Source organism: Bubalus kerabau, chromosome 22, assembly GCF_029407905.1.
Source record: "Bubalus kerabau isolate K-KA32 ecotype Philippines breed swamp buffalo chromosome 22, PCC_UOA_SB_1v2, whole genome shotgun sequence".
Lineage (NCBI taxonomy): Eukaryota > Metazoa > Chordata > Mammalia > Artiodactyla > Bovidae > Bubalus > Bubalus kerabau.
In genome coordinates this window covers 49,124,181-49,147,879 of record NC_073645.1, presented here as the reverse complement: position 1 = coordinate 49,147,879, position 23,699 = coordinate 49,124,181, and the positions used below count along the sequence as shown (strand labels likewise).

The window sequence follows — 23,699 nt, the reverse complement described above, 5'->3', positions numbered from 1 at the left end:
ATTAAAAGACAGTTGCTCCTTGGAAGAAAAGCTATGACCAACATAAACAGTAAGTTAAAAAGCAGAGACATTATTTTGCCAACAAAGGTCCATCTACTCAAAGATATGGTTTTTCTAGTAGTCAGGTATGGATATGAGAGTTGGACTATAAAGAAAGCTGAGCTCTGAAGAATTGATGCTTTTGAACTGTGGTGTTGGAAAAGACTCTTGAGAGTCCCTTGGACTGCAAGGAGATCCAGCCAGTCCATCCTAAAGGAAATCAGTCTTGAATATTCATTGGAAGGACTGATGTTGAAGCTGAAACTCCAATACTTTGGCCACCTAATGAGAAGAACTGACTCATTTGAAAAGACCCTGATGCTGGGAAAGATTGAAGGTGGGAGGAGAAGGGGACGACAGAGGATGAGATGGTTGGATGGCATCGCTGACTTGATGGACATGAATTTGAGTAAACTCTAGGAATTAGTGATGGACAGGGAAGCCTGGCATGCTGCAGTCCCTGGGATTGCAAAGAGTCGGACATGACTGAGCGACTGAACTGAACCAAACCATGCAAATGTAAAACCTGCCATCATTTTGAAAAGGAGAATTTTGAATGATAATAGTTTAAAAGTGGGCTTCCTAATTAGGTAACATTTATTAAAATGCTGATAAACTTTTGACACATGTGGACTAATTTATTGACACGTGGTGGGCCTGAATTTCCCTTATTTGGGTGGGGGAAGGAAATAAAATACAATGGTCTATTTGAGAACATGGAAAATTCAGAGGGACTATCTCCTCCAGGAAGCCTTCCTGGATGCCACCCACCCTTCTCTGTACTATCACAAGGACCCAGGATTCCCCTCTTTCAAACCTTTGAGTATTAAAAGTGACAACTACGGACTTAGAATTAGCAAAGCGTCAGACCACCTCACATACTGGGTCCCCAGACATGAACTGCCCACTTCTCCACTGGAAGTATCCCCATAAGTTAGTAGTACCAATCATGAAGGCAAGTGATTTCCAGGTTACTCTTTGTCCAGCAAGATGCCACCTGCATCGTCTCATTAAAGTGTCACGTCAGGTGGGTGTTATTATTACACCTGTTTTGCAGATAAGGAAGCTGGGGGTTGGACAGGCAAGCTACCTGCCCAAGGGCAGAAAGTGGAGTAAACTCATCGTTTTCCAAAGTTCCTGCTCTCGATGACCGTCTTAGTTGGAGCTGCTGTAACAAAACCCCACAAAACAGACACTATCCTCTCACAGTTCTGGAGGCTGGGAAGTTCAAGCTCAAGGTGCAGGCAGATTCGGGTCTTGGTGAGGGTTCTCCTGACTCGCAGACAGTCACCTTCTCACTGCATGCTTGTATGGCCTTAAGCAAGATCTCCTTCCTCTCCTCAAAAGGGTACTAATCCCATCATGGGGGTCCCACCCTCATTATGACCCAATCTAAACATATCACATGGGTATACCATCACATGGAGCAGGAGGTCAGGGTTGTTCAACATATGACTTTTGCAGGAATGCAAGTATTCAGCCTGTAACAATGACCATCCGCCAGCCCTTCCAGCTGCCCTCCACCCCCTCCTCCTGGAATAGGTTTTCAAGGATGCTAAGCTAGTCCTTAACTCCAGGCTTTCATTCGGAACACAGGGAGCTGGTCCCACACCTGGCATACCCTTGGCGCTGAATCCTCACCTGCCTGCCAGTCTTTGCCTTTTCTTGGCAGAACCACCCGGTCGAGGGCCTTACTTATTACTGAATCACCCAATAGACTTAAAATACTCTTTACACAGCTGCTGCTTAAAGACACCATCTGCTATTTTTGATGAGAAAAAAGCTATTCCGAAATTGTATTTTAATACTTTGAAAGACATCATAAAGATAAGCTCAGAGGAGAGAAAGATTTCAGAGATAGGACCAGCAGCTAGGAGAGAGAGAAAGTGGCTGAGATGCTCTTTGGAGGACCACATGCTTCTCTCCCCAGGAAGCCCCTCCTGGCTCCTCCATCCTGCCGAAGCTCTCACCCTCCGAATGTCTGCACCCTCTGAATGTCTCCAGCTGCTGCTCCAGCGAGCTCAGGTCCTTTGCCAGAGTCCCAGCCTCCATCTCTCAGAAGAGGGAGCTTCTCCACTTTTTATGTTTCTTGTAAGCTCCAGTGACCAATTCCTCCCTCAGTACATTTCCATTTCAAAGAAATCATTACCTCTAGTTGTAGTTCTCACTCAGTGGCAAATATACCACTCCCTTAGCTGCCTACAATCTTAGGGCTTCTAATTCACTGCTTAATCTGTTTCTAGACAGAGGAGCTGCTTTAGATACCTAGCAGAAGTAATTGTTTTTTTAAAGAAACACAAATGGAAAAAGAGAACGTTGCTCAGTCATGTCTGGCTCTTTGCAACCCACGGACTGTAACCCGCCAGGCTCCTCTGTCCATGGAATTTTCCAGGAAAGAGTCCTGGAGTGGGTTGCCATTCCCTTCTCCAGGGTATCTTCCCAACCCAAGGGTCAAACCCACGCCTCCTGCATTGCAGATGGATTCTTTCCCATCTGAGCTACGCAGCACAGATGCAAGTCTTGAGTAAATATCCAACTCACTCAGGGGTCACATGGTTGTGCTCTTTGTCAGATTTTCTATAAACATATATTCCTCTCCCCCACCCCTACATGTTTTAAAGGCTCCTGCATTAAGGAGATCTGCTTCTACTTTTACTTGGCTAGGGCTCTACAGAGTGTGGGTCACTCATATTTCCCATGTGAATACCTTGGAAAATATTTCTGTGCCAGAGAGAAAACAGATTTCATATAACGGAGATTTAGATTATCTTGGTAGAAGGGTCGCTTTAACCTGTGTGATTGAACATCCTGCCCAGGCCCTGTTCTTAGACGTGCCATAGGTCGATGAGGGTCACCACGGCCGCAAATGAAAAAAGCACCCTATCAATGCTCAGCTTCGTGTTCTGATTTGAAGTCTGGAATCCGTTTCATAGTGTCCTTGGCCTTGCAACGTGGAGCACACCCTCCCCACTCCCCATTTTCATCAGATGACCTTTGGCTATATTCTCTTGAGATGATCACCTTTTATTTCGGAACCTCTGCAAGTTTCATTTCTGCAAGTTTCATGAACAGAAAATCCTTTTTCTCCCTGATGAAACTTCTTCATTAGAACTGGCCACAGAGAGCACATTGGCAGTTGCTTTGACAAAACTGTGAGGTTGATAAGTGACCAGTCGGGCAGGGAGACAACACTGATCTCACCGGGTCAGGGAGTAGCAGCAGGTGCAAGGTGAGATGGCAGCCTGCACAACAGCCCCCTTAAGGAAAATACAGCCTGGCCATGACCCACCAGGATACTGATGGGCAGCTCTGAGCGAAATCACTAACTAGCTGTGAGCCAATCGCCAGTCAAGATGTTTCATGGGATGCTTGAATTTCAGTCACTCTAAAACTCAACTAGTTTTCTGGGTGGTTGTTGGGAAATGAGTCATATTCTAGCACCTTCTAATTTTCCAGGGTCCTGCACAGGTCTCTGACATGTAAAGGGATGTAGATTCAACACTGTGGAAGATTCCAGAGAACTGGTTTAGGGTCATCAGCAGCCAGGGTGGCCCAGAAGTAGCCTTCCATCCTGGTGATTGAGGGCTTCACTGTAGGAGTGATGTGAGTGAGCATCTCTTCCCAGTCCCCCGAGGATGAGGGGCTGGAGTCCTCGGGAAAGATGTGTCTCCATGGCGACTCTGAGGGGTGTGGTCCAGCAGAGAGAGGGTCCAGCAAGTCCTCTCCTTTACAGAATGGAGACTCCTTGTGGGTTCCTCCCCTCTCTCTCAGCCTCTCCTTCTCTCCCTGAGCCATGCCCCATCCTGGGTCTTCTGCTGGTCTCTCTTGGTTTCCACTGATCTGAGCAAAGGCTGGACACTTTCTGAAGACGTTTCTGAGGTCCAGCATCACCAACCCTACCCCTGCAATGGAGCCTTCTCACTGTGGACTACTCCAAAGTTGCCTGGTTTCACTTAATGACATCATGCTCTCTGGCAGCACACACATCACTGCACCAGCCACCTGAGAAAGGTGGCTGGATGGGCTGCCTGTCCTCCAGAAGGGCAGGAGACACAGCGGGATCTGGGACTCGGGCCAGACTTAAGAAGCCTTGATGGGAGGCTTCTCACACTGACTCGAAGATGAATCCTGCCTTCCGGGACTGTCACGTACTCAGGAATTACTGCTCCTCGAAAGCATGTTTCTCTTTGCCCCACAGCAAGTCTTTATTAATCTAAATGGAAAATGATTTGCTCAGTTTTAATGCCCCTGGGAGGAAAATAGGAAACAAACAGTTTTTGTTTTTTTTTTTAAAAGAGATTTTTTTGCCTTTTTCTTTAATAAAGGACCTTTGTAGTTCTGCAAGCCCTTAGAAAGCCTAAACCAGGCATTAAAAGAGACAGTTGCGTTTTGCTTGGTGGTTTGATCAGAAGGAGAATGGACCCACTCTGCCACTCACCCCTCACTCTGCAGTAATTACTGGGCACCTGTGACGGGGGTGGGTTCAGAGAGCATAAGAGGGGTACAGACAGTTCTTGGAGGAGGATTTGAGGAAGAAAAGAAACAGGCAGTAGCTGGAGAGGGGAGTTAGAATGATAGAGAACTTTTTTAAAAGATGGGGGAAATAATAGCATGGTTGTAGGCGAGTATGTGGGCTTCCAAGGTGGCGCTAGTGGTAAAGAACCCGCCTGCCAACGCAGGAGACGTGGGTTTGATCCCTGGGTCAGGAAGATCCCCTGGAGGAGGGCATGGAAAGCCACTCCAGTATTCTTACCTGGAGAATCTCACGGGTGGAGGACTCTGGTGGGCTACAGTCCATAGCGTTGCAAAGAGTCAGACACAACTGAAGCAACTTAGCAGGTGAGTATGTATTAGCCAGTAGAGAGGAAAACAGTGCGGCCAGTGGGAAGAAGACAGATGGGCCAGAGTGATGTCCTGGATGGGCCTGGGGGTCTGGGGCCTGGGGGGTGGGAGCAGCCTTGGACAGGAGCACAGACAGCCGTCCCTGGACCGGAGGGACTGATACAGAGCCACGGCCGAGAGTGTGACCGGCCGAGTGGAGGCCAGAGATGTCCCACACAGCCTGGGGACCGCCAGCTAGAAAATCAATGACTTTGACCAAGAATTCCCACATGAAGGAGAGGAGCCGAAACACTCAGAGCTGCCGGAGCTGCCTGGAAGGGAGTCAAACCTCCCTGGACTTATTGGAAGTTGCTCCCCTGTCAGCTCTGCAGCCACGGGAGGCTTGTGCTCAGGCCTCTGAGCCCTGCTGGGTACCCAGCTCCTCCGGGCATGCACACATCTGACACTGACCCCATATGAGAGACTCTGTGCAATCAGCTGACTTCAAGCCTCTGGAGCTGTCTCCTGCCTCTCCTAGTCCCCACTGCCCCCACATCCCGTGCCTGGACCCCTGTCCCAGACCCCACCCCCCGGGCTTCTGCCACCGTGAGCCCAAATCACTCCCTGAAAGGGGGACAGTGAAGGCAACCTTGCTTATGTGCATAAAATCTCACTGGTTCCTTGGGTCTATGTGCGTGCATGCTTAGTCGCTTCAGTCATGTCCAGCTCTCTGCGACCCTATGGACTGTAGCCTGCCAGGCTCCTCTGTCCGTGGAATTCTCTAGGCAAGAAAACTGGAGTGGTTGCCATGCCTCCTCCCACGGATCTGCCCGGCCCAGTGACTGAACCCGTGCCTTTTCCATCTCCGGCCTTTTCCATCTCCGGCCTTTTCCATCTCCGGCCTTGGCAGGCAGGTTCTTTACCACTAGTGCCACCTGGGAAGCCCCCTTTGTGACTATGGAGTAAGTCAAATCTTTAGGAGACATGCAAGGCCATGGACAGACTGGCTCCCAAGTTCTCTGCATCTGTGTCTCCCAGGACCCCCTCCTCACCCCGCTGATAGATAGACTGGCTTCAGAAGCCCTGGCCTGGATCAATATGGTTCCCACTCTTTGGAATCCCTGCCCATCCCCCACTCTTCAGAATCCCAGCTCCTCCCAGCTATCACCTTGCAAGCTTCATCTCTTTCTCCAAGACCCAACTTGTGATGTGTGCTAAGTAGCGTCAGTCATGTCTGACTGCCAGGCTTCTCTGTCCATGGGGTTCTCCAGGCAAGAATACTGGAGTGGGTTGTCATACCCTCCTCCAGGAGGTCTTCCCAACCCAGGAATCGAATCTGCGTCTCCTGTGACTCCTGCATTGTAGGTGGATTATTTACCACTGGGCCACCAGGGAAGCCCAAGACATGGTTCACAAGTCACCTTCTAATGAAGTCTGCCCTTTCTCCTCAGGAGGGGGAAACATTCCCATTCCTGTTAGGTTGGTAGACTCTGAACCCACAGTGCAGCAGTCAGAGGGCGGGTTTTGCTATTTGCCTGCTCATCCATTAGGCTTGGTTCTAGACTTCTCAGCTCGAGGCAGGCCTTTGGCCTCCCCTACCCCCTGTAATTCATGCAGGCAGGTGGCACCTGGCACCCAGGAGACTGGGTGGCAGAAACACAAGTGAGGGGTCGTGCAGGGTGGGGAGATGGGGGGAGCAGGGTTGATACCAAGTCCAAACTTCAATTTTCTCTGTGCTGATCACAAACGGTTCTTTTCTGGGAGCTCAGTCATAATTAACACACGATCTCTATGCTCACTCCAGCCAGATTCTTGCTAATTGAACAGATTCTGGCAAATACCAGGATTTCCAAAAATTCTGGATGTGCTGAGACTATACCAAGAAAGGGGGTGATGAGATGCTCGTACCTGTAATTCCTCTGACTGACAACTGTGCTTTGAAAAAGGAAACAGAGGGTGAGAAAATGTCAGCCCCAATACTCAGAAAAGCAGCCCAGCCATTTCACTAAAAGTGGAAACTTGCTTCCAAACCCCTATTTTTAGTTCACGGGATGATGTAGGATGCCGCCTTTTTTTTTTTTTTTTTTTTTTTTGACTTGGGCACAAGGCAAAGTGCAAACTTCGTCAAGGCGAGGTTATTTTAAGGGAAGAGAAGACAGAGCTCCAGTCAAAAATAGTCCCAGAGCTTCAGACACCACGCAGGCCGTCAGCCACGAGCCCCCTTTGCCAATGCCAGGCTGGTTTCTGGTTTTTGAGGTGGTGAACATCAGGTTCACTGCCTCCCTCACTCCGACTCCATTTCCCTGAGAGCAGGGCTTCTATTTTCAATGCGCCCTCCATAGAGAAGCCTGGTAATTTTCAGTGAAGTACTTGGATTAAGAGTTTATTGAAAATTACTAGGCCTCAACCACACACAATAGGACAGACAACTCAGGGCATCTTCGGAACAGAACGCTCGAATGCCGCGATAAGACCTGGCGGCGGCTTTCCGGAGGGGCTCAAACGGGTGGTGAAACGAGAACAGGAAAGGAGTGAGGGCTAATTATCAGCCTGGGAAGGAATAAGGGCAGAAGAATGAAATGGAAAACAGATGGAAATGACATTTCTTTCTTTTTTTTTTGGAGAGAAAGAAAAAGATGAAAAGACCAAGAGCTGGGCTGAAGGACATTCAAAACTTTTAAACGGTGGAAAAGCAAAAATAAAAGAGTGATTTTTATGCAGAAGAAATACAGAAAGATAACAGAGCCTAATTCAAAAGCTGGAGTGTCCAATATAATGGAGCAGAAAATCCATTCAGCGTTGCTGCTTTCTGAGCACACAGCTGGAGAGACTTTGAATATAATCCAACCCCAGTCCCATGCTGGTGCCCTGGACTTTCCCCGCAGATGCTGGTGTCCAATGTCTGAGAGGTCCGATGGGCACCGGCTCCTTTAAGGGCCTGTGAGCACAGTTCCCAGGACACAAATCTGCACTGGATTCTGTAAATCCCTCCTCCCCCTAGGAAGCTGCACGTTGAAACCACTCACTGAAAATGAGCTCTAGGATGAGTAAGGTTCCCCCCTACAAAGGACAGAGTGAAGGTTTCCTTAATCACCTAAGAGGACAGCCTGTATCAATGGCGCGATGCCCCAGTCACAGCTTTGCCAGGTTCAGATATCATTTATTCTACAATCGCGTGGTCCCCAGCCATTTCTAGGCTTCAAGTTCAACTGTAGTATGAAGGCCTCTCGCCTGAATTATTGTTGTTTTGCAGCTGCTTAGTTGTGTCCAACTTTTTTGCAACCCCATGGACTGTAGCCCACCAGGCTCCTCTGTCCATGGGATTTTCCAGGCAGGAATACTGGAGTGGGTTGCCATTTCCTTCTCCAGGGGATCTTCCTGACCCAGGGATGGAACCTACGTCTCCTGAATTGGCAGGTGGGTTCTTTAACCACTGAGCTGAATATATGATTGTAAACCAGAATTGCAATTTTAACAGGTGTAAAATCAAACCAAAGAAATTCTTGTGATTTCAGTATAATGCAGGAGAAAATTCAAATGTGGGTCTTGAATCAGCAGTGAAGTCAATGTCTATTTCTTTTAGATTTATTTCAGTTTTTCAAATATTCATTTAGGGTAAGGAATATATCTCAACAGGCACGTGAGCAATGCCGCTGCCAGTGAGGACCCCAAATGGAGGGGCAGGCAAGCATTGATTTCCCAACAGTCTGTGGATGGAAGCACTAGCAGAAACTGTCCCCAACAGTAGCAAAGTCTGGCTCAGGGCAGCACCATCCAACGGAACATCGGCCAAGACACATGCAGTTTTAGATTTTCTAGTAGCCACATTTTAAAAAGTGGCCTTCATTTTAGTAATATTCACTATAGCTGGAATATTGCCATTTCAACACGTAATCAAAAACACAAAATTCATGAGATATTTGACAGGCTGCCGTAACAAAGTACTCAGGTGGCGTGTGTGGTAAAGAACCCGCCTACCAATGCAGGAGATGTCAGAGACGTGGATTTGATCCCTGGGTTGGAAAGATGCCCTGCAGGAGGGGATGGCAACCCACGCCAGTATTCTTGCATGGAGAATTCCATGGACAGAGGAGCCTGGTGGGCTACGGCCCATAGATTTGCAGCAAAGAGTAGAACACGACTTAGCACACACTCATACACACACACATATACACACACAATAAAGATCGGGGGCCTTAAACACATTATTTCCTTCCTGTTATGGAGCCTAGAAACCGAAATCAAGTTGTCAGAAGGCTGGTTTCCTCTGAGGCCTCTCTCCTCGGCTTGTAAAGCAAATACTCAGCCGTATCCTCACAGGGTCCTTACTCGGTGTGTCTGTGTCCAGATCGCCTCTTCTATAAGGAGATCAGCCATCCTGGGATCAGAACCCACCTCCAACACAGTCATATTCTGAGGTAGGAAGGTCAGGGCTCCTGCACATGAATTTCTATGGGACACAGTTCAGCTCATAACAGCATCCTTTTCTTATGCTGAGCTTTAGGATTCAGTGCAAGTTGTATATTTCAAGTGTTAATGGCTGCTTGGCGCCCGTGACTTTCACAGCTGACAGCTCAGGTCAGGGTCCCCCATCGTAGGAGAGCTGGCTCCCTGGGGTGCCTCGGCCGGGAGGGTCCCTTCCTTCCAGTTTCTGTGGGTTGAATCACTTGCCACCTATTACCCATTTTGAGATATTTTCCCCCCAAGAATCGGCAGATAAATGGATAAGGAAGATGTGGTATGTAAACCCCATGGAATAGTGCTCAGCCATGAAAAAAGGATGAAATAACGCCCTCTGCAGCAACATGGATGGTCCCAGAGATGATCACGCTAAGTGAAGTCAGATAAAGACAAATGTCATATGATATCACTTATATGGTGGAATCTAAAATATGTTACAAATGAACTTATTTACACAACAGAAACAGACTCACAGACATAGAAAACAAACTTATGTTTACCAAAGGGGATGGGAGGGGTTGAGAACAGATAAATTAGGAGTTTGGGACTGACAGATACACACCATTATATATCTAGTAGATAAGCAACCACTCCAGTACTTTTGCCTGGAAAGTCCCATGGACGGAGGAGCCTGGTGGGCTGCAGTCCATGGGGTCACTAGAGTCGGACACGACTGAGCAACTTCACTTTCACTTTTCACTTTCATGCGTTGGAGAAGGAAATGGCAACCCACTCCAGTGTTCTTGCCTGGAGAATCCCAGGGATGGGGAAGCCTGGTGGGCTGCTGTCTATGGGGTCGCACAGAGTCGGACACGACTGAAGCGACTTAGCAGCAGCAGCAGCAGCAGCAGATAACCAACAGAGACCTACTGTACAGCACAGGAAGCTCTACGAAGTATTTTGTAATAGCCTAAAATGCAAAAGAATCTAAAAAAGAATATATGTGTGTGTGTGTAACTGAATCGCTTTGCTGTAACCTGAAACTAACTCAACATTGCAAATTATCTGTATTTCAATAAAAATGTTAAAAAAAAAAGAATTTCAGTCTGGATGTGCAGAACAGAAACGTAGGCATCCAGTCCTTCCCGATGTCAGGTTCTTCATCTGTAGCAATGACCTCAGCCACTGTCTTATTCCAGAAAAGTCACGGAGGGTGTTATTTCTCAAATCATCACATATACCCATACCTGGCAGGTATAATACGACCATGTCTTGCTCTCATTTCTTAAATGAATGTATCTGGCAGGAAATGCTGAACTTTATCTTCTGCTGTGACCTCCCGTTGCCCAGACTTCTCGCCTGCTGGGATTTCGGGCATCGTGGCCACTGGTTCTCTGGCGCTCCTTTTCCCTTACCGCCCAGCCGGGACATGTCGTTCCCAACCCCTCCCTAACCCGAGAAAGAAACTCCATATGGAGGAACTGGGCTCAAGGCCCGTTGCCAGGTTCTGAAGATTGCTCTGTTTTCACATGTCCAGTTGCGGGAAGTGTGCAACTGAGGGATTAGAGTGAATGCTGCCTTTTCTGGAACATACATATCCTTAGGCAATTTCCCTGTGCCTTGAGAGCCCTTGGTTAGAACCCTGGCTCACCTGTCTGATTAAATGTCCTGGAGATCTACCCGCTTTACCTGGTATATGGAGGTGCTGCTACATGGCTCCCCCCGTGCGTACTTCCCCACCCGCCGAGGCTCACGTGATTTGCTTTAGTCAATGGCATGAGCACTAGGACTTCCCTGGTGGCCCAGTGGCTAAGACTCTGCTCCCAGTGCAGGGGGCCCAGGCTGGATACCTGTTCAGGGGGCTAGATCCCACCCGCTGCAACCAAGTTCACACGCCACAATTAGAGATCCCACGTGCTGCAGCTAAGACCTGGCACAGCCAAATCAGAAAAAAACAAAAAACACAAGAGCCCAGCACATGGGTCTTTTCTGAGCTAAGCATGTAGGGGCCAGGCAGGGACTCACTGTCCCTTTGAGGCTGTGCTTACCTGGGTCCCCAGAAGTGAGGACAGGCAGGCAGCATGAAGAACCACCTGGGCTGGGTAGCATCACTGAGACATCAAGAGGTTGAAGCCCCAGCCGATTCCAGCCCATCCCAACTGATAGAGAAGATGGATGATTACCACTTCCTCCTGTTCTTTTGTTCCCAGGAAATTGAATGCTTGTTGATGCTAAAATGATTTTATTTTTTTACTTCAGAGCTCATCATCCAGGTACTTCAAATTTTGTTTGATGAAATCTTCTCCCTCACCTGCACTCACCCTCATGTTAGCTTCACATGGATGAGTAAACGTTTTTTAAAAAAATATTCTCCTGGAGAAGTTATGGGTATTCAAAAGTGACTTTTCAATCTCTTTTGCCAACACAACCCTAATAGCTGCCATGAAGACAATTCTCCTAAACTTTGATGAACAAGTTGAATCAAGTTAACCTTCCCGACTCCAGGTAAGCCAAATGCTCACTTTATCAGAACCATCTTTCTGTCTTCTCCAAAACACAGGAGCATGTGAGGACATTCCTTCAGCCCCTCTCCTTTGGCCAAGAATGCTTTATCACTTGAAGTGGCTTTTTCCAAAACCAGGATTTCTCAGCCTGGGTACTATGGACATTCTGGGCTGGATGATTCTGCACCCAGGGAGCTGCCTGCCTTCCACGGTGTCCAGCAGTTTCCCTGACGTTGACCCACTTGATGTCAGTCTCATCCACTCCCCTCCACCCCAGGAGTGTCTACCTGAAAGGTCTCCTGAGGGTCTGGGTTCAGAGCCACTGTTCTCAGCTGAACGTGTTCATTTTTTCCCTCCACATGAAGCTGTGCTGTGCTGTGCTTAGTCGCTCAGCCATGTCCGACTCTTTGCAACCCCATAGATGGTAGCCCACCCTTTCCCTTTTGGTAGCCCATAAGTCTGCTTCCTATGGTTGTGGGTCTATTATATTATTTTATCGATATTGTTATTAACAATAATGTTAAACGTCATATTCAATTGGAAGTACAGTGGTACCGTCCTTCCTGCGTTGCCATGGAGACTCCTAATGCCTGGGCAGCATCCAGCACAGTGCTTGGCACGGGGTGACCGCTGTGCTGCGCTCAGTCCCTCAGGCGTGTCCGACCCTGCGACCCCATGGACTGCAGCCCGCCAGGCTCTTCTGTCCATGGGGATTCTCCAGGCAAGAATACTGGAGTGGGTGGCCACGCCCTCCTCCAGGGGATCTTCCCGACCCAGGAATCAAACCAGGGTCTCCTGCATTGCAGGTGGATTCTTTACCAGCTGAGCTCCCAGAAAAGCCCCCAATATGAGGCTACACTGGCTTAAAACAAAAGCAAACTCACTTGGCTCCTCAATGTATTATTTACTGAAGGCCAACTGTCTTACCGCCCATGACCATCCCGCATCTGCCAGAAATCATCCTTCAATGCTGAGTATTCACTCATTTGTTCGTTCATTCATTCTCTCATTGATTTCTTTGTCTATCTAACAAATGCCCCCTGCATTACGGGCCTAGCTCGGTCTCAGAGTTAGATTAATGTGCAGGATTAATATGTGTGGTCTCTGTCTTCATAGAGCTCACAGTCTATTGGGAGACTCACTAAAGAAATCTTATGTGCAAATTATTGTTGTTCAGCTGCTAGGTCCTGTCAGCCTCTTTATGACCCCAGGGGGCTGTAGCATGCCACGCTTCCCTGTTATTCACTGTCTCCCATAGTTTGCTCAGATTCGTGTCCACCAAGTCAGTGAAGCCATCCAATAATCTCATCCTCTGTCACCCCCTTCTCCTGCCTTCAATCTTTCCCAGCATCAGAGTCTTTTCCAATGAGTTGGCTCTTCATGTCAGGTGGCCAAAGTATCGGAGCTTCAGCTTCAGCCACAGTCCTTCTAATGAACATTCAGGGTTGATTTCCCTTAGGACTGGCTGGTATCCCATCTATCATTGCAAATCGTGGTGAGTGCTGTACAGGAACAGAAGGGGGCATGATGGGCGTTGGAGCAGAGGTGACATTAAGCGGAGATGGGATGAAATGACCAAAGGCAGGGGCAGCAGAGGCCTGCTGGGCAGAGGCAGGAAAGGCTACGACAGCTGAGGCCCCAGAAGCCGGGGTGCGGCCAGAAGATGCACAGTGAGGGGAGGAGGAGAGCTGAGATGCGATTGGAGACGTCAGTGCTGGCAGAGAACGTGAGAGCCCCGAGGGGCCATCAGCAGAGACACACCTTCCTTTAGCCCCAGTGGCCTCTGGCCCTCAGGCTTCCTGGGCCTTTGCAGGGTCCCGCCTCCTGTTCTGCCCGCTCCATAGCACCTGACCACCCTCAATCTCTAGGCCACTGTAAGCCAGAAAGCCACTGGGGAAATGAACAGATCCACATTTTTTAGCAGTTTGTTGAAAAACTGAATTTCTCTGGCTAAGCTAATACAATTTTAATAATTGGCTTTGACTGTGAAAGCATTTCATTCCTACAAAGAAATATATTCTGCTCCTCTACAGGACCAAGTATAATTCACCGACCATTTCCAAGTGGCCTCTGGTCAATCCCCATGCTATTCTGAATATTTTGACTTCCATCCTGTATCAAGGACAGAGGGGAACAAGTAAAACACACGTGATCGTTTTAAAAGGGTGTGGTTTATGTTGACAGCCACAGACAGAGCAGTGTCATCCTTTTCTGATACAGGTGCTGCTGGGGGTTAGAACTGTGTCCCTTCAAAGGACATGCTGAGTCTCAACCCCTGGGATCTTTGAACCTGACCTTACATGGAAAAAGAGTCTGTGGATGTAATCAAATTAAGATGCAGTCATACTGGATCACAGGGGCCTTAAATCCAAACCGATGTTCTTAGAAGAACATACGGAGACACATAGAGGGAAAACTCCCTTTGAATAAGGAGCCAGCAATTGAGTGATATGTCTACGAGCCAAGGACTGCCGGCATCGCCAGAAGCCAAGAGGGAGGCAGGGAGCAGATTCACCCCTTGCACTGTCTTCTCTCAGAGAGCACGGCCCTGCCAACACCCAGCTGCAGCTCTGTAGCTTCCAGAACAGCAAAAGCATAGAGTCCTGAGGTTTAAAGGTGCCCAGAGGGCAGGACTATGTTACCGTAGTCCTAAGAAATGAATATAAGCACTTTCATGGAATTCCCTGTTCACTTGTCTCAAAATGTTAAAAAAAAAAAATACAGCAGTTATCTAAGATGAGTTAAAGGGGTTTCTCTGGTGGCTCAGACGGTAAAGAATCTGCCTGCAATGCAGGAGACCTGGGTTCAATCCCTGGGTTGGGAAGATCCCCTGGAAAAGGAAATGGCAATCTATCCAGTATTCTTGCCTAAGACATCCCATGGATGGGAGGAGCATGGCGGGATACAGTCCACGGGGTCGCAAAGAATCGGACAAGACTCAGCCACTAAGATGAGTTATGAGTCCTGATGGCACAGAATCAACTTAGAAGTTGCTTTGGTGAAGATTTTATACCCTGAGGAAACCAAAATTGAAAAAAGACACGTGTATCCCATTGTTCCGGAGAAGGCGATGGCACCCTGCTCCAGTACTGTTGCCTGGAAAACCCCATGGACGGAGGAGCCTGGTAGGCTGCAGTCCATGGGGTCTCGAAGAGTCGGACATGACTGAGCGACTTCACTTTCACTTTTCACTTTCATGCATTGGAGAAGGAAATGGCAACCCACTCCAGTGTTCTTGCTTGGAGAATCCCAGGGACGGGAGAGCCTGGTGGGCTGCCGTCTCTGGGGTTGCACAGAGTCGGACACGACTGAAGCGACTTAGCAGCAGCAGCAGCAGCATCCCATTGTTCCTTGCAGCACTATTTACAATAGCTAGAACATGGATGCAACCTAGATGTCCATCGACAGATGAATGGATAAAGAAGCTGTGGTACATATACACGATGGAATATTACTCTGCCATAAAAAGGAATGCATTTGAGTCAGTTCTGATGAGGTGGATGAACCTAGAATCTATTATACAGAGTGAAGTGAGTCAGAAAGAGAAAGATAAATATCATATTCTAACACATATATATGGAATCTAGAAAAATGGTACTGAAGAATTTATTTACAGGGCAGCAGTGGAGAAACAGACATACAGAATAGACTTATGAACATGGGAAGACGGGAAGAGAGGGTGAGCTGTATGGAGAGAGTAACAAGGAAACTTACATTACCATGTGTAAAATAGATAGCCAACAGGAATTTGCTGTATGGCTCAGGAAACTCAAAGAGGGGCTCTGTATCAATAAAGAGGGGTGGGATGGGGTGGGAGATGGGAGGGAGCTTCAAAAGGGAAGGGATATATGTATACCTATGGCTGATTCATGTTGAGGTTTGACAGAAAACAATAAAATTCTGTAAAGCAATTATCCTTCAATAAAAAAAAAAAAAAACAACCCAAACTTCTGAACTGAAGGCACCCACCACCCCCAGCCTTTTTTTCCCCCTTAAAGTGTCTGCTAATTAATTACTTAATTTCTTGGCTGCAGCACAAGGGATCTTAGTTTCCCAACCAGGGCTTGAACCTGCACTCCCTGCATTGAAAGTGCCAGGAAGACCCAAGGAGCCGCCCACCTTTTTAAAAATAGCTACTAGTGATCTGAATCACATGAACTACAATGATGAGATCTATTGCTATCTGATTAAAATGATGGCAGGTTTCCTTTTGGTAGAGGTCAACGGTTAAATAATTTTGTTTGAGCCAATTAACAGAGAGGCCATCAACAAGAGCAGCATTGGTCTTGCCACGGGATTAATGTTTCAGTGACAACAGAAAAACTCAAACTGTCAAAGGAATGCATTAGCTGTAATACAGCCAGTGCGCGTGTGCTCAGTCGCGTCCGACTCTTTGTGACCCTGTGAATCATTAGCCCGCCAGGCTCCTCTGTGCATGGGATTCTCCAGGCAAGAATACAGAAGTGAGTTGCCACTTGCCCTGGGTTCTTTACCCAGTAGTGCCCCCTGGGAAGGCCAAATTCCCCCACATCAGCATCCTCTGCAAGGACTATAAAAATCCTTGTTCTCAGTCGTGACTTTCAGCAGAGCATCTATAAAAGGGTGATTGATTTTTTTTTTTTGGTAGGATTTCTACTTAGAAGCACCGGCTGGAGGGCCATGCACAAAGCCTTCAGATACACAATCTGCAACAAATTTCTGGTTCCACAAACACCATGTGTTAAAAAAAAATGTGTTTACAACATGGCAGGAAGGTGCACAGAAAAAAGAAAACAACAGAAAAGCTGCATTTTTTTTTTTTTTTACCTTGCCTTTGTCGAAGTAGTGGATGATCTCCTGGTAGAGCCGCTCCTTCAGCTGCCCCTGGGTTGTCGCCTGGTACCCGTCCCGCTGGGTGAGGTGGGCCGCACACACGTCCTCCGACCACTGAGGCAAAAGCAAAGCGTGAGTGGTGTTTGGGGAGGCCCGGCCCCTGTGACCTTTCCCTTCCCTGGACTCAGATTGCACAGGAAGCCCTGAATTCAGGGCAGTGTTCCAGCCATGATTCCGGGGACCGCTGGAGCGGCTCTCATCAGACTTTCAGGCCTGGAATTGAGGACAGAACCTCTATGCAGAGGCCTCAAGATGAGAAAACACACGAGGAAGGCAAAGCTGGTCGAGATCCACACAGAAGAGAAGCCCAGCAGGTTCTGAAACTGTCAGCTTGCCGATGAAACCTGGGAACCTTCCAGATGAATGAGGCCCTGGGTGATTTGTGGCTGCCTCAAGTGGGGCTTCCCCGGGTGCTGGCCCGGCTCCTGTGCTGCTAAGTTTTTTAATCAACAGTAGAAGGCACGTGGATCCCAACGAGTCAAGGCTCAGCTGGTGTTTGCAGATGTGACAGAGGACTTAGGGTACCAAGGAAGGACGCACAGAGGTCTCAGCAAGAAGCGGAGGTGAAGGCAAGGTCATTTAACACCTAAACTCCTGAACTTATGCTCAACAAACCCATGGCGCTGAATGTAAAGTTCAGTAAACTTCACCATTTGGTGGGGACCTACTATGCGCAAGGCATGGGCTTCCCAAGTGGCTCAGCAGTAAAAAATCCTCCTGCCAATGCAGGGGACACAAGTTTGATCCCTGGGTTGGAAAGATCCCCTGGAGGAGGAAATGGCAACCCACTGCAGTATTCTTGCCTGAAGAATCCCACCATGGACAGAGGAGCCTGGCAAGCTATAGTCCATAGGGTGGCGAAGAGTCAGACACAACTGAGAGACTAAAGAACAGCAATGTGCAAGGCACCAGGTCAAGGGTGAGTGCCATTACAGACGACAGTGGTGTGGTACACAATGAAAGTGCAAAAGAAAGTGTTAGTCGCTCAGTCGTGTCCAACTCTGTGCGACCCCACGGACTGTAGCCCGCCAGGCTCCTCTGTCCATGGGATTCTCCAGGCAAGAATGCTGGAGCGGGTTGCCTTTCCCTTCTCCAGGAGATATTCCCAACCCAGGGATTGTACCTGTGTCTCCTGCATCTCCTGCGTTGCGGGCAGATTCTTTACTATCTGAACCACCAGGAGTAAGTCTGCAGGAAACAAGTCATGGTCATTATGGGCTTCCCTGATAGCCTAGTTGGTAAAGAATCCGCCTGCAATGCAGGAGACTCCAGTTTGATCCCTGGGTTGGGAAGATGCCATGGAGAAGGGAAGGACTACCCACTCCAGTATTCAGGCCTAGAGAATTCCATGGACTGTATAGTCCATGGGGTCACAAAGAGTCGGACACAACTGAGTGACTTTCACTTTCACTTTCTAAGGGCAGGAGGCAGGACAAGAGGTCTGGGGAGGCTCCCTGGAGTAAGGAATCAGGATGGGCTTGCTCATTGGTTAGACTCAGGAGGTGACGTCTGACCTGGTCTTATGAGAAGACGGGGGATTCTGCCAAGAAAGCAGCAGCTTGCAGGCTGCCTGGACCACATTTGGGATAGAGTACCCCACTGGTTGGGGGGCACTGGATTCAGGGCTGCTAAGGCCACATATGCAGCAATGGGATGAGCCATGGGGCCACACTTTAGGGGGCATGACAAATGGACAGGAGCCATGGGGGCAGGGGGGAAGGGGGAGGCCCGAGGGACAGGCCTGCAAAGGTGGGAGGAGAGGCCTGGGGAGCACGCTGGGCTCCCGAAGAGGCTGGCTCTCACAGCACATACTGCCCCCACCTTCTGGGAGCCAGAGGGGCTCCAGAGCACCCCAGGAGTGCCCCAGGCTGGACCCCAGGGCTCCAAGGGATAGGGTGCAGAGCACGGGGCCAGAAGGGCTCCCCAGGTCCCGGGGTGTCAAGTAAGAATGAGAAGCCTTTAGGCTACTGCAGTGTTTTCCGTCTTCAAATGAGACATGTATAGCCCAACCACAGCCTAGAGTTACAAACTCCGCTGAGTGTGGCATTTTCACCACGTGGCCCAATTTCGACTTTTCTGAGGGGTGGAAGAATTGCACATGATTCTGAATTGTTAACTACAATAAGATAACTAAGAAAGTTCAGAGGCCATATAACTTACTTGGAGTTTAAAATCACCTAAAAAAATTTAAACACCAAAAGGAGTTATGCTTTATACCTCCCCCTTAAACATTAAGATGAAATAACTTCATTGCTAAAGGCTAAAGGCTGATGTTTTTATTGCCTTTTTTTTTAAATAGCCTTAACCAAAATAGAAGATCCTATTTGAGGATTTTTACTTCATGAACAAGACTATATCAATCATGGTGAATAATTTTCATAAAGATACAAGTAACGTTCTTTAGTGTGCTGATTAACCAGCATGAATTCACATTTACTGCAATATCAAAACATATTTAGGAAAAATTGCAAAATGTAATGATGTAAAAGATATGGAGAGCAATTATGTGTATTTAACTGGAAAATTCAAAACCCCAGTGAAAAAGATAATGGAAATGGGCCAACTGATTTGGTTTGTGAAACATCCTTGTACCGTTTGTGAAAAACCCAACTGTGCTCAATAAATGTAATTATTAAATAAATGATACTTTGCACACACATGTACATTCACACACCACAGAAAAGTTTATGTACGATGAGAGAGAGCAAGGGTGCCCAAGCAGCTTGTCAACCCTTTTTAATTTCCCTGGTGTAAAAGAAATATTTCTGTAGTTTCAAAATGGCCTTGTTACTAAAATTTGGGTTTCTAACAAATGAAAGCCGTTCGAATTCAAAGTGGGACAGCTGGTGTGCAGTGACCCAGCTGGAATTCCTAGCTTCAGAAATGACGTTCCTTGGCAGAGTTTTATGTGGTGCAAAACCAAAGGGCTACCACGGATGACTAGAGATGAGGTTCAGACTGAACCGAGTCTTACTGCGCTTGGTTTGGAATGGACTCTTCATTTTCAGGCGGAAGTAAATCTCCACACTCCAGCTTCTTTTTATACGCATCGTGCAAGCGACTGGAGAGCTCAGGACTGGACCAGGGGCTGGGAGATTCTTGCTGGAGGTTCGCTGCCTGACATGGCCTCTGCCTTGCTCCTCTCATTATCCAACAGACACTGAGCATCTTTAGCACAATCTCAGCTGGTTTCCTTCCATTCAGGCTTGTCTGGTGGCTCAGACGATAAGAGGGGGAACTGGCTTGAGTTTAGACACAGGATTTCTTGAATGAGTAGTCTTTACATGAAGACACAACTTAATTATAATTCTCATACCTCTTCCTCTTTATCTAGTTTATAATTTTTCAATTTTTATGAGGATATAATGGGAAAGATGATCTAGTGACTTACTAAAGTTTTAAAATATAAAACTAGAAGTTGTAAAGAAATTTCCTCATTTATCCAACTACTCACCCAGAGAGCCATCCACCCACACACCCATTCATCCACCCACTCGTCCCACCATTCATCCACATATCCACCCATCCACACAGCCATCCATCCGTCTACCCACACATCCCTCCATCCACCGATACTTCCATCTTTCCATCCATCAATACAAACATCCACCCAGCTATTTACTGTGAGTTCACTCTGTAAGACTAACTGGGCTGAAACTGGACATGGGGAAGAACATGAATATATTATGGCAAAGCACACACACACACACACACACACACACACATACACACACCAATGTCCACAGCTATCTACATAACAAAATGATCACTGAGAATGGAAAGCTGTCAAGACAGACTCATGCTCAGGAGCAACACACCCAGGAGAGTCAGGCAGGAGGTCTAACAAGCACTGATAGACCAACAGGAGGTCTCCATGGATGCCCTTGGAGCACAGGGAGAGAGAAGTCAAGATCTGGTCCCTACACTGTTTTCTAAGATTACAAGCAGTAGGCTCATTCTCTTAACTGTTCTAACACAGAAATTCCTTCTTACTGATGTCACTCTCCAGCATTACTGGGTCCTGTTGATAGGAATAAAGAAACAGAGAGCCCCTAACTCATTGCAAGCTGACAGACTAATGATGGGTATTTAAGATGCTCGGTGATAACTTGTTCCGACATCTTGTCAAATTTGCATTCAATGGAGTCAAATCTATAATCAAAGTTCTTCCTAACTCTTTGTTAATGTCACTACATTAATATCCATAAAATCTTAAGTTACAGGTTTACTAAAAATCTGTCATGGGAAAATCAAATATTAAATGATCTTATAATTTATAACAACAGAATCATACAAGTATATGGTGAACTTTACTACCTTCAGAAGCTTTGCATGGAGGAGCAAGGTATAGGCGGCTTCAGTGTAGTTATCACACTCCTTGTGCAGGTCACAGAGCTTGTACAAATACCTGAGATGATAAAACACAGGTATATTCGGAAAGCGTCACAAAATAATTTGTGTTGAGAACCGCAACAGCAAAATTCTACTTCAACAGTAAACCATCTCTATGCTTTCTTTTTACAAACTTCACAATACATAATGCCTTGGACGCTTCTGGTACACAAAGCATTAAAAATCAACCAGAGTAATAAACAATAGATATATTTTTAAAAATTTAAGTATTCTCTTTTCAGGACAAAGCTGAAGATGGCCCAAGAAGGCACAATTGTGCTTCAAGCTTTCTCATTCTTGCTCATCTTTTCTAGACTTTTCTCCATACATTTGAAATGAGCTGACACAATGTTTCATTGCGATTTCTCACATGTCTATTGAGTCTGAATACACACACACAAAATCCATAAAAATACAAATCCATAAGAATAAAGAGCTCCAGTGATCACAGTGAATGTGATCAAAAGAATTCTTCTGCCATAAAGAAAAGGAGGCTTTTTAATACAAAGTAACCTACATTTGGATAAAAGAAACTGATTGTTTTCCCCAAAGTTTATTATATTCACATGTATTGCTTTTAAAGGAGAAAGTTAAAAAGTCTTAGAAACCAAAAGTTAGAAAATCATGACTTTGTTTAATCTTTATACAAATAGAGACTTAAAAAAAAAAAAGAGAGAGAGAAAGAAAACCATGCTGAATGTAACTAACCCATCATTAAACACTAATGCCATGTGGATCATGTAATTACTCTGGTCTTCTAAGGGGTAATCTTGCTAAAATTTGACACGGCTACTAAAAGAGACCAATATGGAGAGGGTCCAATCATAGTCCAACATCCTAGAGAAAAAGGCAAGCGAAGCAGAAAATTCCAGCAGAAAATACAAAACTTGAGAATTTGGTATCCAGGTAAGAATAGACTGAAAATGTATAATATTGTCCTATTTCTGATGAAGTTAAAACTAGACTTCTCATTTGATCATATGGCTTTCTGTGAAACGCTAAAATCTGTAGTGGTGCCTTTTGCTATAAGGGTCAGTCAAGAGGAACAAAAACCCTTTGCAATAATTTGCTTCTGAGCTGACTATGTATGACTCCCTCCACCCCCAAATCTCCACATCAGCTTGGACACACTGCCCTAGGCTTGACAATACTTCCAGGATCTCCACCAAATTCAAACTCCAGCCTTCATGATTTTCTACAAGATAAACCCCTATGATTATAAAATACTTTTTAGCATGGATTTGACAGACAGCAATTATCATCAACAGGTCAAGGGTGTAGAGAAGCCTGACGCTCACGTACCGTATATACATTTCTTCCCTTTCAATCTCTTTGTAGAAATTCTGAAAGAAATCAAACCACAATACTATATTAAGAAACCAGTTCTATAAAAGGTATCACATGCACATTAAAAATTCACAATTCTTCAACTCGTGTTAAAGACAAACAGAAGCAACTCTTTGGATCTGAACCAAAAATCCATATAAAATGCAGAAATCACTTACATTGCTCTTCATTTTTTTTGGGTGGGGGTAAAAATTCTAATGAATAAGTTTTCTGCACTTTAAAAACTGTAGGATGTATATGCTAATTTCAAATTCCCATTTATCCCATTTATCCTTCTATCCTTCTATTCCCATTTATCCCACTACATTTCCCCTTTGGTAACCTTAAGTTTGTTTTCTATGTCTGTGAATCTATTTCTGTTTTGGAAATAAGTTCATTTCTATCATTTTTTCCCTGATTCCACATATAAATGGTATCATATGATATTTATCTTTCTCAATCTGATTTATTTCATTTAGTATAATCTCTAGGTCCATCCATGTTATTGCAAATTTTCATTTTTTATGGCTGAGTAATAGTCCATTGTGTATCTACACCACATCTAAATAGATAACCAATGAGGACCTACCGTATAGCATAGGGAACTATACTCAACATCTTGTAATAACTTACAATGGAAAAGAATCTATGCTGTACACCTGAAGCTAACACAACATTGTACATCAACTATATTTAAATAAAATAAAAAGAAAAAAATGCCTGGCAAAACATTTTTAAAAATTAAAAGATAAAAAAGCCATGATGGCTTAAATCTACTTCTGTCATTTGAACGTCACCTGTTTTCAGTTACAACAAAGCATTACCCAAAGACGCGATATCTTAACCATTCTTAACCACTATCATTTCATTAGAAGTGGGAGATAATTCGTTTGGGAATAAGCATCATCAATGTGATTTAGATCACACTGGGTCTGGCCTCACTCACCAAGAGCCATAAGAAGGCAACACAGTGTCGTAACTTGATTGGACACAATAGCCACAGATCATATGTACTCAAAGAGAAAGTCAGCTTAATTAAAGTTGAATGGAGTTAAAAATTCACTTCCGCAATGGCACTTGCCACGCACTCTGAGGGCTCAGGAGCCACATGGAGCCAGGGCCCCTGCGTAGTGTCGTGAGTGCACATAAGAGGGTCTCCATCACCAGGAAATTTCTACTGGAAAGTGCTGTTCTACACAGGCCTTCCAAAACACAGTAATAAAACCGGTTACTGCTTAATAAAACACCCTGTGTACAGCACTGTCAGACAGGAAGGCTAGTTAGCCGACTAGCGACAATGGGCGAATTCTACATGTGTGCTCGGTCACGTCCAATTCTTTGCCA

The 23,699-nt window shown here is 46.3% G+C and overlaps 1 protein-coding gene across 6 annotated transcripts in view; it reads right to left on the bottom strand.

Moving 5' to 3' along the window:
• Nucleotides 1–23,699, bottom strand: part of DOCK1 (dedicator of cytokinesis 1) — a 560,005-nt gene that overhangs the window by 48,570 nt on the left and 487,736 nt on the right. For all 6 annotated transcript variants that reach the window (XM_055560921.1, XM_055560923.1, XM_055560922.1 and 3 more), the window contains 3 exons: nucleotides 22,332–22,372; nucleotides 20,955–21,045; nucleotides 16,572–16,691 (listed from right to left, as the gene is read on the bottom strand). In XM_055560921.1, coding sequence (XP_055416896.1) covers nucleotides 16,572–16,691; nucleotides 20,955–21,045; nucleotides 22,332–22,372 — 252 coding nt within the window. The remainder of the gene's footprint in view (nucleotides 1–16,571; nucleotides 16,692–20,954; nucleotides 21,046–22,331; nucleotides 22,373–23,699) is intronic.